Below are 17,925 nucleotides of genomic sequence, written 5' to 3' on the forward strand. Positions count from 1 at the left end.
TGTCATAAAAATGAATATAACATGTACAATAAACAATGCAAAAAACCTAGACCACAAAATCAGAAAACAATGTAATTAAACAGGACAATGCATATAATATACAGTGCATTAGTGTAAAGACTGCCTAAAATTTTTCACAAATGTTAAAACCCTATTTCCTTTAGATTTAGAAAAATGCCCTCCTAAACAATTCTGCTTGATATTGCTAGATAACAATAAGCACCTTCTTGACTTCATCGGACAAGCCATTCTACCACATGGGAGCCACAAATGGAACACCTGGTACAGTCAGTCAGCTCATGTACAGGATAGCACCCTAAGAGGCATAGATTAGGTAAGCTAAATTGATTGAGTGAATTTGTGGATCATCTCCAGAGAGGGGATTTGTCATGGTCATTTGCCCTTCCCCCTTTCCTTTCCTTAGTCTGCTCATTCTTCTACTGAAATTGAAGAGTATGAACTGTTGCTTTTGAGTTCAAGGATTTTTTATGTCCAAATTGACCCATATATAAGGGAAGTTTTAAATTAGTTGTGAGGCATTTTCCATTTGGCTGGAAAGTTCCTTCCAGTGTTTGTAGCAGATTCTCAGGCAGCTGATTCTTAGGAAGAGACTTTGACTGACAGGAAGAAATATAGTGTGTGTGTGGCGGGGGAGGGTTTGTTGGAAGAACAGGCTGTCCAGTAGCCAGCTGGCTAAAGAGAGATTCTGCCTGGGGTCATAACATGGGTGGATGTGGAAAGAGTAAACTAAATAATAACAGAGCCAGGGACCAGGCTGCCCTCCTCAGCCAGGCATATAGCTAGAATAGGGTTGCCAAACCCCAGGTGGGGGCAGGGGATCCCCCGGTTTGGAGGCCCTCCCCCCCCCGCTTCAGGGTCGTCAGAAAGCGGGGGGAGGGGAGGGAAATGTCTGCTGGGAACTCTATTATTCCCTATGGAGATTTATTCCCATAGAAAATCATGGAGAATTGATCTGCGGGTATCTGGGGCTCTGGGGGGGGCTGTTTTTTGGGATAGAGGCACCAAATTTTCAGTATAGCATCTAGTGCCTCTCCCCAAAATACCCCCCAAGTTTCAAAAAGATTGGACCAGGGGGTCCAATTCTGTGAGCCCCAAAAGAAGGTGCCCCTATCCATTATTTCCTATGGAAGGAAGGAATTGAAAAGGTGTACCGTCCCTTTAAATGTGATGATCAGAACTCCCTTTGGAGTTCAATTATGCTTGTCACAGCCCTGATCTTGGTTCCACCCCTAATGTCTCCTGGTTCCACCCCCAAAGTCCCCAGATATTTCTTGAATTGGACTTGGCAACCCTAAACTAGAAACACACATGGTGGGGCAATCCAGACAAAACAGCCATGTGTAGGTGCCCTTGAACAAAATGCAGAAGGAATCAATAGCTAAGGGTCATAAGAAGAACCTTCTTAGGAACCTTCTTAAAACAATAGCTAAGGGTCATAAGAAGAGGCAGAGGACCTATAACCTGGACCCCCTAAAAAAACCTGAGCACTGCTTGCAACAAATGAGTAACAGCTGCACATTTAGTGTTTGAAAAATCACAAGGCCTCCTAGAAAGATCCTAACCAACCAACCATGACCTATAGTCAGCCCACAGCCATGATTCACACATATCAGCTCAAGATTAACTAATCAGATATCTACAGAAATAAGTTACAGGTAACCAGAATGAAGTTATCCTCTCTAGTACTTCTAATGTGCTTTCATATTTGGAGGTTTCGACAGAGGTACCATGCGGCTGCAATATCTTGTCCCTAGAAGTTTGCCCACTCCAAAGTTAGCGCTGAGACACAGCGGTGGGGTTTAGAAGCGTTCACTGTCATTGACTGCTGAATATAAACAGAACAATCCTTACAGCTGACAAACAACCAGCACAGAATTTAACCACCCTGGCACTAGGGTGCCCTTGTCACTGTGGGGAATGAGAAAGTAAGAGCGAATTGCTGTAATCTAACTATTCGGATACCAGGTGGACTTTGCATGAGGCAAAGTTTCAAACATAAAACTATAGCAGAGTCACATTACCTTGAAATGATCCATTTCCTGGAGTAGCTGTTTGTGCCTTTCAGTGCATGTGAAATCAAATCCTGTGCTCAGCCAGTTCACCCTCAGCTGGGAGATACAGAGAACTCTCTCCTGCCGAGGGAATGCTCACTCAGCAGCTTACAACACTCTTGTCTCAAAAGGAAGTGGAGTGAAGACCACTTCCTGCTAGCAAAGCCCTCTGGCAGCTGTAGTCATATTTAATGACCACTGTGCAGACTGTTAACATCTCAAAGAAAAAAGTTTACGAAAGAAATGAGACTGCAGAAAGTGTGAGGGGGTGTTCATGTGCCACAGCCTTATCAGAGACACACAAGGCTATACAAAACTAAGCTGTACAAAACTAAGATCCATCAAGTCTGCAGTTGGGGGGGAGGGGAGCAGCTATGCCACACTCCTTGGAAGGAGCAATTAGTCAGAGACACAGAAACACACAGTGTTCATGTAGGGCTGTCAACCTCCAGGTAAATCCTGGAATTGCCCCAGAATTACAACTGATCTCCAGAATACAGAGACCAGTTCCTCTGGAGGAAATGCAGTTCTTGAGGTAGACTCTATGAAGAAGATGATATTGGATTTATATCCCGCCCTATACTCAGAATCTAGGCGTCTCAGAGCAGTCAAAATTTCCTTTACCTTCCCCCCCTCCCACAACAGACACCCTGTGAGGCAGGTGGGGCTGAGAGAGCTTTTACAGCAGCTGCCCTTTCAAGGACAACTCCTGTGAAAGCTATGGCTGACCCAAGGCCATTCCAGCAGGTGCAAGTGGAGGAGTGGGGAATCAAACCCGGTTCTCCCAGATAAGAGTCCATGCACTTAACCACTACACCAAACCAACACATCCCCACTGAGCAGCCTTCCCTCTTCATACTGTGTGCCTTCCCCAGGCAGTGTCCCCAGATCTCCAGGAATTTCCAATTTGGAGTTGGTAGCCTTAGCTCAGAGAGGCTAGTAAATCCCAGTACTTTCACTGGAATAAATAAATAGTGTCTTGGATTCAAAAGAACCTGATCATAGTTGAACCTCCCTAGATCTGGTCTCCCGCCCACATGCAACCTCTCAGTATCAAAACACTCCCCCCCCCCCCCCAAAAAAGGAACTTTGTCTAGTTCTCAGCTTTGTTTTGCATAACTTGCAACTTTTGTAATCAGCAATGTATACTGAGCACAAATACTGAAGTGAGAAGCTGTCTTAAGTTTTCCAGCAGACTGGCATTCTAGCATACAAACTTCAGGCATGCTTCAAAGAATGCAGCAGCTGCACAGCACTGGGGAAGGGTGGGGAGTGGAAATCTGGGTAGTCTAGGATTTTCATGAGGTATTGCTCGATTCTGAAAGCTTACAGAATATGCAGTGCACACCATGCCTGAAACTATTGTTTACTGCCGTTCGTCATAAAGGCAAGACAGAGAGGAGAGGGAATTGCAAAGCATGGGTGGGGTGGTGAAATCTCACTGGACTTTCTTGACAGGACTGGCTGCAGAAAAATGTGGGGTTTCTTTAATGCTAAGGCATTGCTGAAAGCTTTAAGTGACATATGTGTGTCTTTTTGCCCCCTTTTTGTGGTCCTGAATATTTGTTTTCACTCCTAGTCTCATCAGCTGTCTGTTCTGTCCTGTTCTTCTGGCAACTTCCCCTTTTATAGGGAAATGTTACTGCAGCACAGTGGCTCTCATCAGTTATATAATTAGTAGTCAGGAAATAATTAACATCTCTTCTCTGCAAAGAGAACAAAAGCCTCATTACATCCATTAGGCTAAACAAGAGCAAACAAATACACAAGAAGAAGATCCATTTCCTGGGCAACAATCAAGTGCCCAGGACCACAGCCAGTGTCTCATGCCCAAACTGGATAGAAAAGCCAACTCTTTAGTTGGAAAGAGTCAATTTTCATAGATCTTTGCTCTTGAGAAGTCTTTCGTTGGTTCCAAAATTCTTCTGCTTAAAGGCAGAACAGAAGAAATGCAGTGGCTTGCAAGGGTAAGGAAAATTGAAAAGGTGAACAGGAAAGCAGGAGCAGAGAAAGCATGTATGGGGGAAGAGAACAGGGGTGAAGGGTTGGGAAGAGCATCGACTGAGTGAGCAGCTGGAGACGATTGGGGGGGGGGACAGAATGAGGTGGAAGCAAACAGAGTGAGGACAAGATAGTAGAATCAGAGAGAGGGATGTAGGGGGCAGAAATGAGATTTTTCTCTCCCATGCAGTTCTTTGATGCCCACTCTTATGTTTCATATTTGGTTTTGTTTTTACTAATTAGGGGAAACAGCAAAAAGCTATGAAGGGTACTGAAGCCTCAGGTCTGACAACTAGAAGTCCTACTTAGCAATATATTACAACTGACCCCAGCTGCTAAGAATCACCAGGTGTATCTCACACACTTTGCTGAATTCTTTGCCCAGTATTAAAATTCTAAACCAGAGATACTCACTGAGTGGTTCAGGAGCTGCATATAGCTTTTAGACATGTCACCTGTGGCTTCTCTCCACCTCATGTAGCACCTGCTCAATGTTTCAAGAAATTGGGCAAGACCAACTTCAGGGCTTGAGATAATGCCCAACCAGAAACATCTACAGCCAGAGAATAGATAATCTGAAAGCCTTCCTAAGGTGCTAAGGATAAAAACAATTGTGGCTTTTATTTATTTATTTATTTTTGTATATTTCTATTTCGCCCATTCCCCGTAGGACTCAGGGCGTAGCACAACATATGATAAAACAATAAAATACAATAAAAATATTTTATAAACAGACAGCTCAACAGCACTCAGAAAACTTTACCATATCATCACACATTGCCCAACCTGGCCATCTCACATCATGATATCTCATAGACAGGGCTTTTTTTTTTTTGAGCAGGAACGCACATGAACGCAGTTCCGGTTGGCTTGGCATCAGGGGGTGTGGCCTAATATGAAAATGAGTTCCTGCTGAGCTTTTTCTACAAAAAAGGCCCTACTCACAGAGATGGCAGATATTAGTCCATTTTATAGCACAGGTGATAGTGATTGCAAATGTGGCTCTCTGCAAGTTTTGAAGGGAGTACCACTGTTAAACAATGTTTTTATGTGGAATCACAGAATAATGAATACATATAATTAATCCAATGGTTGCCTGTCTTCTCAACAATACTTCTTTCTTATTTAGAATGAATGTCTGGAATTTACAGTCCGGCTTTCGTCCAGGTTACGGGATGGAGACAGCGCTGGTCGCCTTGGCAGATGACCTCCAGCGGCATCTGGATCGAGGCGGTGCGGCGGTGCTGATGCTGTTAGATCTGTCGGCCGCGTTCGACACGGTTGACCATCAGCTACTGACCCGCCGCCTCACCGACGTAGGGGTTAGGGGGTTGGCTTTACAATGGCTCTCCTCCTTCCTCGAGGATCGGGGACAAAGGGTGGCAATCGGGTGAGCTCTCCCAGAGGCGCACACTAGATTGTGGGGTGCCTCAGGGAGCAGTTCTCTCACCGATGCTATTTAATATCTATATGCGCCCCCTTGCCCAGATTGCCCGGAGGTATGGGCTTGGGTGCCACCAATATGCAGATGACACCCAGCTCTATCTGCTAATGGATGGTCGGCCTGGCTGCGTCCCAGGGAATTTGGACCTGGCACTGAGGCCGTGGCAACTTGGCTAAGGCTGAGTGGGTTGAAGCTGAATCCAGCGAAGACAGAAGTCCTTTGCGTGGGTCGGGGCGCTCTGGGGAGGGAAATACCTCTTCCGGTTTTTGACGGGTCAGGAGCTTGGGAGTTCTACTGGAGCCTTCACTATCAATGGAGGCCCAGATAGCAGCCACTGCTAAGTCAGCCTTTTTTCATTTAAGGCGGGCAAGGCAGTTGGCCCCCTTCCTAGAGCGCCAGGACCGAGCAACAGTGATTCATGCAACGGTCACCTCGAGACTGGATTACTGTAATGCCCTCTACATGGGGCTGCCTCTGTGCCGAACCCGGAAGCTGCAGCTGGTGTAGAACGCAGCAGCTAGACTGTTACTGGGGCTCCCAAAATGGGAACACATACAGCCAGGGCTGCGCGGACTGCACTGGTTGCCAGTTACATACCGGATTCGTTACAAAGTGCTGGTTATTACCTTTAAAGCCCTATATGGCCGAGGACCTGCCTACCCGAGGAACCGTCTGTCAGGCTCTGTAACTCTATAATACTGAAATTATAAAATACTAACCAAATGGACGTTTCTATACTAACCCTTAGCCTTTGTGATATTGTAGTTACCATGCATATCAAAGGGAACGTTTGAAGTGTTAACTTTGTTTAGGTTGTGAAGAGAGCAAAGAAATGTGACCATTAATAGATACCTCCGCTGGCCAGCATCTTCCCAGAGGCTAGAAGATAAGCAGAGGCTCTCATGTGAAAGTTTGCACCTTCACTCCCTGTTGTTTTGAGAATAATGCCTTTGTTCAGATGTTGCTTTGATGTAGATTCAATAAGACCCAGAAACACCCCTGCCAAGGTATTAGTCTCAATTTCTGTTTCAAGCTATGAGTTTCCAATAAAAGTATTACATTGTCTCAAATAAATACAGCCTTGAGTCTCCATCGCCTGACGCTGTCTTTCCCCATATGAACCCCAAAGAGCACTGAAGTCAGCAGGGAAGAACCTGCTGGCTATCCCCGGGCCGAAGGAAGCAGAACTACAGAGTACTCGCATGCGGGCTTTCTCCGTTGTAGCTCCACACCTATGGAACCAGCTCCCAGAAGAAGTGCAGGCCCTGCGGGACTTTGAACAGTTCCGCAGGGCCTGCAAGACCATCCTCTTTGGGATGGCCTTCACCGATTAAAAGATAGAGAGACTGCTTAAGTGATTTTTACCATCTGTTGAAATAGCACCAGGATGTTAATGTTATTAATTTTAGAATTTTAATTAAATTGTTAAATTAGTTATTGTTTTTAAAAATTATTGTATAACTTACTGTATTGATTTAATGTTGTTAGCCGCCCTGAGCCTGCTTCGGCGGGGAGGGCGCGATATAAATAAAACGATTGATTGATAGATTGAGCTTGATCTGACATCCATGAATTGACAATTTTTAAAATAAATATACCCCCACCTATCCCTACCCCAAACTTCAACTGTCTGAAAAGGGCATTGAAAGAGTAGTATCTAATATTTTACAACATGCTTTTACATATGTTTAACTCAGAAGGCCCACTATATTTAATAGAATTTGCTCTCAAATAAATGGGCTTGGGTAGCAACTTTAGGCAAGCATATCTAGAGCTCCCTGGCATGGCCAGAGCTCTATAACTGTCTATCAGGATACAATCCTGATTCTATATTTGCAGAGCCAAGATGCACAGCTCCCTCCTAAATTGGCTTTATTAGCTCAGAGATTTACATTGCCCCAAAGCAAAACAGAAAGTTCAGACTCTGTCATTACTAAGCCTCTCTCTTTCTTCTTTGCAATCACGTAAGAAATCACAAAGGTAATTATGACAGTTCTACAGTCAGTCTCTTGAAACATAGATTTAAAAAAATACTTTCAGTTACTTACAACAAAGGCTGTATATTCCATTTCAGAGACTATGAAAACCAGAGTGGATAAAATTGATTTTAAAAATCTGATACCCACACACACACAGGATATTTTAATTTCCTTTATGCAAGAGTTCCTTCTTGAAAATAACAGGTTTTAAAATGAAATCTGAATACAAATAGATACATTAATGTCTATACTTAATGTTTTAAAACGGAATCCTTCAATGTTCATCCCACACATGGGCATGTTTCAGACTCAGGGCCAAACTACTATTTGATACAACATGAATGAGTCTGAGAAAAGCCTCACACTCACTTGTATGGTCCCTCTTCTTCCTCTCCCCCCACTTCATACACCAGTTACTTAGCCCACCTTGGTCCTGACCTGAACAAAAAAAGTTGCTTATTTTCCCTTCCAAGCAGCATGACCATAACAATCCACAATCAGGGTTCCTCAAGGCTGCTTTTAACAAAAGCATTAAGAGAGTCCCAAATAACCCTCATCACTATTCTGTCATCTAGAGAAATCTCAAGTTATTTCCTCACCATGGATTCATCTTTGGCCCCTTGTCCGTTTCTGGTGTATTTTGTGTGAGGGAGGAATTTGCTTTTATCCTCTTCGGTCTTTGCATCCAGAGGGTACAAGCAAAATATTTGTTCCTGTGCCTGCCCACACTGACTAGTTGCAGATCATTTGGTTTAATTATTATAGTGACCAATTTGTCTGTAGGTTGCAATGGGGATGGGAAAGGGGGCAAAATTTTCCCTGGTTAGATTTTGTCGAGGAGGACCCGATTTTGCCCTGCATTGTACTATGCCACACATGAGAGCTAGTTCAATACTTAGGCCCCTCACATCCAGGGAAACAACCCATCCAGGGTTTGGATCCCTGCTTGCAATAGACAGTTGGGGCATGAGCAAAGCTGACAGGTGTCTGAGCACCCCAAACATCGAGTAGCTGCTTTCTCTAAGGGACATCACAAGAACATTATCATACCTCTCTGCTTAACATGATTTTTTTTACTTTTTTATTGAATTGAATTCTACTGCAAACATTAACACTAATTATTAACCACCTTTTCCCATTAATTTACTATAACATACATCCATATTTAACAATAGAAAATGTTCTTCAATTTATCCACATACAATTAATACACCTATAATAGTCAAGATTCATTTTCTATTCTGAATCTTATTATCTTGTATTACCCATTATTTAGCATTCAGTTCCCCAAATTTCATTTTATCTTAATCACCTTAATAACAATATCAACTTAATTACCTTCAAATCATTCTAGATTAAACTTTCTTCCACTAACTATCTGTTATCACATTTTCCTCCTTCTATTTCTATTCCCGCCTTCCAAGAAGTCAACTTCACCTAGATGAAAAAAGAGATAAAGAAAACCAAATGGCTGCCTCTCATTCTGGAGCCAAGAAAACTGCTCCCTCCCCCACTCTGCTTACATGATAATTGAGTTTATACACAAACAAGCTGTAGGCTCAAGAGGAATTGCAAGAGGGTGTTACAATTTGGAAACTCCATCCCATCCCTCAATCTTTTGCTGAGCTTTCAGGCACTTGAGCTGACTAATTTATGTACCACAACCCCTGTTTAACTAATGGCCAGGTGCTCTCAATAGTCTTCTCCAGAGTATTCAGTCCTGATAGGGCTGGTTTTTAAAAGCCTATTTCTTTGGGTTATTTAACAAAGTCATATTCTGCACACCTGGGAAGTCCCTTGAATAAAGACCCCTACCTTGTCTGTGGGTGTCCTGATTCTTCAGCTTTCATTACCCCATGCAGAGGTCAGGCAGGTTATGATCAGATACAATAATGATCCTTTAATCTCTCTTATAAAAGGCAGTTTGATCACACTAAAACATGAGAACAGCTCAGAGCCAAGCAGACTGGAGTGTACTCTGTGTCATCAAGCAGGTTTGGCACCCCAAGGATTTGCCTTTACAATCTCCTATATAAAAGAATAACTGCCCTTCAGTCTTATGTAAAATGCTGTAACTGGTGACAATTTGGTGGCGGGAAGGTTTGCCCATCCTGCTTTCACGGAAGGTCCACCAGTGTCAACAAAAAGATAGTGTTACCAGTCTCAAGGTGAGACTTATTGTTCTCCTGGAATTACCACTGACTTCAGACTACAAAGATCAATTCCCACAGAGGAAACAGCAACTTTGGAGGGCAAACTCTGTGGCATCACATTCCCAAACTCCTCCCACTTCAAGAACTGCCCTATAATCTCCTGGAATATCCCAAATCAAAGTTGGGAGCCTTAAGAAGATAGCAATCCCTGTCCTCTCCTTTTTGGGGGCAGCTGCAGTTCAGAGTTAAAAGGGCAATAGTATCCCAGAGGGTGGATATTTGAGTCAGGAGAAAAACTTCCCATTAGTTTATTCCTTTACTTCCACTGCAATCCTTCTCATTAGCAAGCCCTCAAACTTGCTAATGAGACAGTTGCCAGTGGAAATGTAGGACGAGAAGCTGCCCCATATATCCATGGCAGGGGATCAGCAAACAAAGAAGAACAGGAGTTCTGCAGCTCACTTACATCATTTGAACAGATGCGCAATTGATAGTCGGGAGAACAAAGTTCTGTTTACTTTCTAGGCAGGCTTTCACCTCCCATTCCCATTGCCCTACCAATGCACCTCACTCCTGACCTAGAGACCTCTGCAGAGACAGGGAGAGAAATTCCTCCTCTGAAAGCTTTCTCTGCCAACTATGATATGGACACCTGTCCAACTAGAAAGTGACTCCACTCCATCAATTGGTTTCTCTGAACAGCCATTTAAGCAGCTGCATTTCATAAGATGGCAGTTAGGACCAAGTCAAAGCCTTGACTGTTTTAGCAAGGTATTGGCACAGCCAGACTTTCCACTCTGCCCCAAGAGAGGCTGCTTGGCACTATTTCCTACTAAAAGTGCCGAGCTGTTGCTCTAACCAGGTCACCCACACTCCTTCTGGTAAAACCAGTCAAACCACCTCATTGTATTTACTCACCTAGAGAAGCAGAAGCCAAATGCTAATGTGGTCTGTCCTCACAACAGAATTTCTCAGCTCAGCTTTGACAGGGTGACAATCAAAAGTCCTTTACCCTTCAAGCCAGCATCACAGCAGCTGCAATCGTCTGAGCAAGGGGCTGACAAAAAGCAACAGTCTATAAGGTTTCATCCCTGTGGCTTTAGAAGTCAATCTGTCTGCATCTCTGGCAGCTACAACTGCAAGCAGCCTAGATGGATGGAACGCACAAGAGGCATTTGGGAATGAATTATTCATCCCATTGTTTGGCTGCCAATATCTCTACATTCTTTGAGGCCCGCATGGTGCTCTACTTTAGTTTTAACAGCAATGGAAGACATTTCGCTTTCTTTTAAGGTTTTTGAGGGTAAATGGTCAGCAGCACTTGCTCTACTTATAGTTCACAGCTGAGGACATCAGAGAGTGAGCCTTTTCAACTGTGATCTCTGTTGCACCACTGACACATTTGGTATGTGGCGGACCGGTCCTGCGTCTGCTAGCTGACCCCGGCCCTGCCCACCCGTTCCCGATGTGCTGACCTGAAAGGGCTGTTCCACTTTGCTGCCTCAGGGTATTTGCTGCCACCACTGTCCCTCTCTGGCTTGGTGGGACAGCCTCCTAACCTCCCTCTGAACTTGCTAAGGACCCTTCTTGGGGCTTCCTAGGGATTTCTGCGGCTCCCCTGGAGAGTTGGCAACCACCCATTGTGCCACTTCTCTCCACCCTAGGGGTTCCCCAACCCACCCCTAGAATTCCAAGCAGTTGGGGGAACTACGTAGTACAGAGGGACTCTGCTTTAACAAACATAACCTTCATTTAAAGTCTACAACTATTTACAGGCATTTTTTTTAAAAGTGAACAGAAGAAACAAATCAAAGTAGGGAAAAAATGCTCCTTCTCTCCCTGTTATAATACTTGCCCTAACTAGATGACATGCAGGGCAGGCACCTTACTTGGACTGTTGCAAGCCTGACCATACCTTCTGAGCTAACTGAACTCAAAGACTGAACTGCCAACTCCCGGTTTCCTGCCCAAAATCTCCAATATAAATTGCAGTTCCTGCCCAAGAACTGGTTTACCCTCCTGCAGGCTTCTGGGAGACCAGCCTGAAAGACTTCCTGTCTCTCTAGGAGGCCTCCTCAGAATGGCTGTTTCCAGACAGGAGGGAGGAAGAAGAGACTAAGCCCAAAGCCTGCCTCCAGTTAAATACAGGCCTAAAATGGCATTTCTCCACAGGATATATTCTTGTATTTCTTGGTTTAAAACAATTTTATTGGTAACATATGGTAATAAATCTATATCTTACATCTTTAAAAAAAACTTCTTTTATCTACCCCATATATTACTTTCTACCCACCCCTCCCCCTGTTACTTGACCCCCACCGGTGTTATTTACTTAAAATGCAAATATTTAAAGGTACCCTTAACTATTAAAACAAAAACTTATATTCTTCTTCTTTTTAAAACTGAATCATTATCAAAGATTGTCCAATGTCCTTTTATTTTCCACTCTTTTTGTACATATCTTCTAAACTTTTTCCATTCCATCTTAAAAACTTCCAAATCATAGTCTCTTAATATTCTTGTTAATTTGTCCATTTCACTCCATGTCATAACTTTTATAATCCAATCCCATGTCTCTTCCACAACTTCCACAACTGCACATACAATGTCCTAGTGGCTGAGAGCAAGTACCAGATTAAAGTTCTATCTGCTTTTGGAAAATTTTCCACTTGTAGTCCCAACAGAAAAGTCTCTGCAACTTTGTTAAATTCATATCCCAATATCTTAGAAATCTCTTGCTGAATCATCTGTCAAAACATTTTAGCTCTTTCACAAGTCCACCACATATGGTAGAAAGAACCTTCATGCTTTTTACATTTCCAACATCTGTCTGGCATCTTATTATTCATCTTTGCCAATTTTTTAGGAGTTATATACCATCTAAACATCATCTTAAAACAGTTTTCTTTAATTCTTTGACAGGTTGAAAGTTCATAGAGTTTTTTCACAAATATTCCCAAATTTCCATCTGTATTTCTTTATTTACATTAATTGCCCATTTAATCATTTGTGATTTCACTACTTCATCTTCTGTAGACCATTGTAGAAGTAATTTATATACTTTTGAAATTAATTTATCATTGTCTCCAAGCAGAACTTTTTCCAATTCTGTTTGCTCTTTCCTTATTCCTTCAGTTTTAATATCATTCTCCACCAAGCTCTTTATTTGTTGCATTTGAAACCAATCATATTTATGATTCAACTCTTCAGCAATTTTCAGTTCTATTTTGCCACTTTGTATTTTTAATAATTGATTATATGACAACCACTTTTCTTTGCCTATCTCTGCAGTTATTTTTATTACTTCAGATGGCACTATCCATAACGGTCTTCTCTCATCTCCATATTTCTTGTATTTAATCCATGTACTTAGCAAATTATTTCTTATATAATGGTGAGAGAAAAAACCATCCATCTTCTTTTTTCCATAATACAAATATGCGTGCCAGCCAAATTTATTTCCGTGACCTTCCAACACTAAAAGTTTTTGTTTAATAACATTATCCATTCTTTCATCCACACTAAGCAAACTGCTTCCTGATATAATTTTAAATTCGGCAGTTGAAACCCACCTCTTTCTTTTGCATCTGTCAACATTTTCTTTTTAATCCTTGGTTTCTTCCCAGCCCACACAAATTCTGAGATTTTCCTTCGCCATTTATCAAATTGTTTGCCATCCTTCACAATAGGAACAGTTTGAAACAAATACATTATTCTTGGTAAGATATTCATTTTGATTACAGCTATTCTACCCAACAATGACAAATTAAGCTTATTCCATTTTAACATGTCTTCATCCAATTTACACCATAACTTCTCATAATTATTTTTAAACAGATCAATATTCTTCATTGTTATCTCCACCCCTAGGTATTTTACCTTAGAGGTGACTTCACAACCTGTTAGTCTCTGTAATTCTTGTTGCTTGTTCATCCGCATATTTTTACACAGAATTTTTGATTTTTCTCTATTAATACAAAGTCCTGCCAACTCCCCATACTTTTGTATTTTAGCTAGCAGCAAAGGTGTAACTTGTATGGGGTTTTCATTTATAAACATTATCAGCAAAAGCTCTATATTTGTAAGTAAATCCTTTTATTCTTAATCCTTCTATTTCTCTTTCTTCTTGGATCTGCATCAATAATATTTCAAGAGTCATTATAAACAGCAATGGTGAAAGTGGACAGCCTTGTCTAGTACCTTTGCTAATTTTCATATCTTCTGTAAGATCTGTGTTTATACACAACCTTGCACTTTGTTCAGAATATATTGATTTTATCATTCTTATAAAGTTTTCACCCATCTCCATTTTTTCCGTTACTGCAAACATAAAGTCCCAATTTAAATTATCAAATGCTTTCTCTGCATCTGCAAAGAATAATGCTATTTCTTTTTCTGGATGTCTTTCATAATATTCTACAATATTTACAGCAGTTTTAATATTGTCTCTTATTTGTCTTTTGGGAAGAAACCCTGCTTGATCTTCCTTTATAAAGTTTATCAAATGTTGTTTAAGCCGTTCTGCCAAGATTCTTGTAAATATTTTATAGTCATTATTTAATAGCGAAATTGATCTGTAATTTTTTTCATTCATGACATCTCTATCTTCCTTAGGTATCAACTAAATAACAGCTTCTTTCCATGTGTTTGGTACTTTCCCTTTTATTCTTATCAACTTCTGCAATTTTGGGATTAACTCATCTTTAAAAGTTTTAAAATATTTAGCTGTATATCCATCAGGCCCAGGTGCTTTTCCATTCTTCAGTGCATTAATTGCTGCTTCAATTTCTATTTTTTTCAATTGGGTCATTCAAAACTTTTCGCATATTTTCAGTTAAGGGCTCTATTTTTATCTTTTGTAAATACTCATCCATCTTCTCTTTCTTTCTATAGGATATATTCTTGTATTTCTGGGCAGCAGCAGCAACCTTCCTAGTAGTATAAAGGTAAGAGTGCTTGACTAGGTCATTTTGGAACCTAAAGAACCACCATGAGAGCCAGTTTAGTGTAGTGGTTAAGTGCCCGGACTCTTATCTGGGAAAACCGGGTTTGATTCCCCACTCCTCCACTTGCACCTGCTAGAATGGCCTTGGTTCAGCCATAGCTTTCATAGGAGTTGTCCTTGAAAGCGCAGCTGCTGTAAGAACTAGGGAACAGCAGAACTCCAGAACTGAAGAGTCAAAATCTTCTGGGAAGCAATTATTAAAAATAAACCCTCCAGGGAAAGGAGTCATCATGGGAAAGATACAAAGTGATGCAAGTTTTATAGTCACTGCAGAGTTCCAAGATCAACAAATGTAAAAGGCTCGCTGATGTACCATGCAGTGGGTAAACCTATACCTTTGAGTTTGGTGAAATAGTATTTATTTCCAGCTTAACCTGTCCCATTCAAAAAGCTTAGGGCAGGGGTTAGAGACATATGGCTCTTTCACATATATAGTGTGGCTCCCAAAGCCCCACCCGCCGCATTGGCCAGCTTGTAGAAGGCATTTCTCTCTTTAAATCACTTCTCCAAGCCAAGACAGCTGGTGGCTTGGAGAATGCATTTAAAGTTGCTTTCTTTGTACCTGTCCTCCTCCCCACCCCCATCTAGTTGCCTTCTGTGAAGAAGCCCTTATCCAGCCAAGGCTTCTTCCCAGCCCAGGCGGTCACTTAATAAAAACTTTTCTCCTCACAGAGCAGCCTGGTCATCTGACAGAAATATCCTGAGCAGAAAGTGGCACACACACAAGTTTTTAATTAAAAAAAAAAGATTTATTGTTTTTTCAAAGGCAGGGGATGGGAATGTATTTATAGAAATAAAATAAAGGAATAAAGTAAATCTGTTGGCAGAACTTAACAGTATACAAAGAAAACCACAGCGCTCCCACTGGGTGCTTATCAAGGCTGGCCGAGCCTTCAAACGAACAAACTGAAGCTTAGGTTCCTAAGTTGGGATAACCCAAATGAAATCAAAAATCGGTTGTGCCCAGTATAAATTTGGTTGTCACTGTATTGTCCCACACATTCGAAAGCACTTCAAGCCCTGAGGTACTGGTTATCCCTGAAGATCCACCTCAGACCCTGCTTCCAGACCCCTGGACACTGACTCTCCCTCAGGGTTCTATCACTAACCCACAACTTCAGAGTCAAGCCCCTTTTTGTCTGAAGCCTTTGTCTGTTCTGGATCTCCCCTCTGATAACCAAACTCCAACCCCTCAGCTATCAGTGTGTGTATGATGTTCTGATTTTACACAGAAGTCTGACCATTGGCCTGTCCGCACTTCTAAACCAGAGCTGTCACCAGAGGCTTACTTGGCCTCTAAAGAGAAAATAAAAATCTCCTCAGAACAGAGCCTTATTTGTCGCCAGCTCTGTCCCTCACAGCTCTCAATATTCAATATGCAACTCCAGACTGAAGCAAAAAGCCCCTTGTCTTGGCCCTGCCCCCTATTTAAGTCACTTTGGTTGCTAGGAGGCAGTCCAGCCAATCCCAGTGAGCTTGCTATTTAACTCACTCCAAGCTTGGCTGCATGGACTGTTTTCAAGCCCGTCACACTTTCCTTCCTTCCTTCCTTCCCTCAAACATCTGATGTTTATTCTATGTGGTTCTGACTTTAAGCAAGTTTGGCCGCCCTTGGCTTAGGGGAAGGAAGATGTTAACATTGCACTGAGTCATGAATCCACTTGTACATAAATCCAACAACACTAACAATGTAAACTAAACAAAATTCAATGTAAAACTCCGTTTTAATAAACCTTAGTGAAGCACTGATGGAGATATCTAACTCTGAATACTACATTAGCTTATCTGGCATCTTTTTTCACTCCATCTGTAAACTGGATGTGGGAGGTCAAGCAGATTTCCAGATTCCAAATGGAGGAATAAATCAGAAACATGCCCAACCAATTTCATTTTATTGTCTCATTGTTCAACTAAAGCATTTCTTCACAAATGATTAGAGTCAGACTAAAGACACCCTCAGACTGAACAAAATCTTGACAGACCAATGTTCTAATTCACATCTAAGACAGTTTCAGGTGTTCACATGAGTTAATGCAGAGGCAGCCAGGATCAGCACAGGATTTTGTGCAAAGAACATCCAGAAAGCAAAAAAGCAACCCATAAGGAGGCACAGGATCCTTGAATCCACTGAAGAGAACAAAAGTACCCCTTATATTATGAGAAATTTGGCGCACTAAACGGAGTGATTTATCTGAGAACCTCACAAAGGAGGAGAGATTTATCCCTTGTACATGCTTTCTTTAATCTGATCATTCTTAAAGGCAGCAAGGGCTGCAGTTGGTGACTGACAATTTAACACTATCCAGCCAGAGTAGTTGCCACCATAAAATCACTGCTGGTACTGCAACAGCTATTGCAGGATCTAAGGATGTGCATGAACCACTCCCCCCTCCCCTAAGACCCCCCTCAAAGACAGCATAGGTGTAGTTTACTCCCCCCCCAAAAGGTTAGGGTGCTTGGAGGTTCGAAAAAAAGGCAAAGTTAGGTTAGCTCTGAGAAAGTAAAGGGAAGCAGGTTAGCAAGTCAGGTTCAAGAGAAGGTCAAGTAGTGCTCAGGCTCAGAATGCAGCGTAGCACAGCTAGATTTCTTTGGTAAAGTAGGAGGACAGAATGAGGGATAAGAAGGGAGGAAGGTGGGGCCCTGGGGGTGGTAGCGCCTTTAAAAAAATGTAAATTCTCAAGCATGGGCTGTATCTCATAAGTGATGTTTGAAAAGTACTACCAGCCCCAATTCCACTTCCCTCCTTACTAAAATTTTAGATTAGTATTAAGCACTAGCTTTAAAAAAAACCTTTATATTTCTAATTGTAGGCAGCAGAACATAAAGAGAGTCTGGTGGATCAGATCAGCAGCCCATCTAGTCCAGCATCCTGTTTCACACAGCAGCCAATCAGTTGCACTGGAAGACAAACAGGGCACAGAGGCCAAGGCCCTCCCTTGCTGCTGCCCTCCAGCACTGGCATTCAGATGTTTGCTGCCTCCAAATATAGAGGCTCTCTTCAGTCACCTTGGCTAGCAGCCATCAATGGACTGCTCCTTCATGAACCTGTCTAACACTCCTTTTAAACCTGCCTATGCTTATGGCCATCAATACCTCCACTGGCAGTGAATTCTGCAGCTGATTTACTGAGTAAAGAAGTATTTCCTGTTGCTTGTCCTGAAACTATTTGCCATCAATTTCACCGAGTACTCCCAAGTTCTAGTATTATGGAAGACGGAGAAAAAAAGATCCCTGTGTTCACTTTCTCTAGCCCATGTCTAATTTTATGCAT

General features: G+C 42.1%; 1 protein-coding gene across 3 annotated transcripts in view; it reads right to left on the bottom strand.

Annotated features, from left to right (window-relative positions):
* TMEM229B (transmembrane protein 229B) overlaps positions 1 to 17,925 on the bottom strand; it is a 69,496-nt gene that overhangs the window by 35,318 nt on the left and 16,253 nt on the right. Inside the window, exon 1 of one of the 3 annotated variants that reach the window (XM_060263230.1) lies at positions 2,043 to 2,185. The exons of the other annotated variants lie outside the window; for them this stretch is intronic. Within the exon in view, the coding sequence (XP_060119213.1) occupies positions 2,043 to 2,057 (15 nt within the window). The 5' untranslated portion in view covers positions 2,058 to 2,185. Of the gene's footprint in view, positions 1 to 2,042; positions 2,186 to 17,925 lie in introns of those variants that run through there. 3 annotated transcript variants of the gene reach the window in all.

This window comes from Heteronotia binoei, chromosome 21 (assembly GCF_032191835.1).
Source record: "Heteronotia binoei isolate CCM8104 ecotype False Entrance Well chromosome 21, APGP_CSIRO_Hbin_v1, whole genome shotgun sequence".
Classification (NCBI taxonomy): domain Eukaryota; kingdom Metazoa; phylum Chordata; class Lepidosauria; order Squamata; family Gekkonidae; genus Heteronotia; species Heteronotia binoei.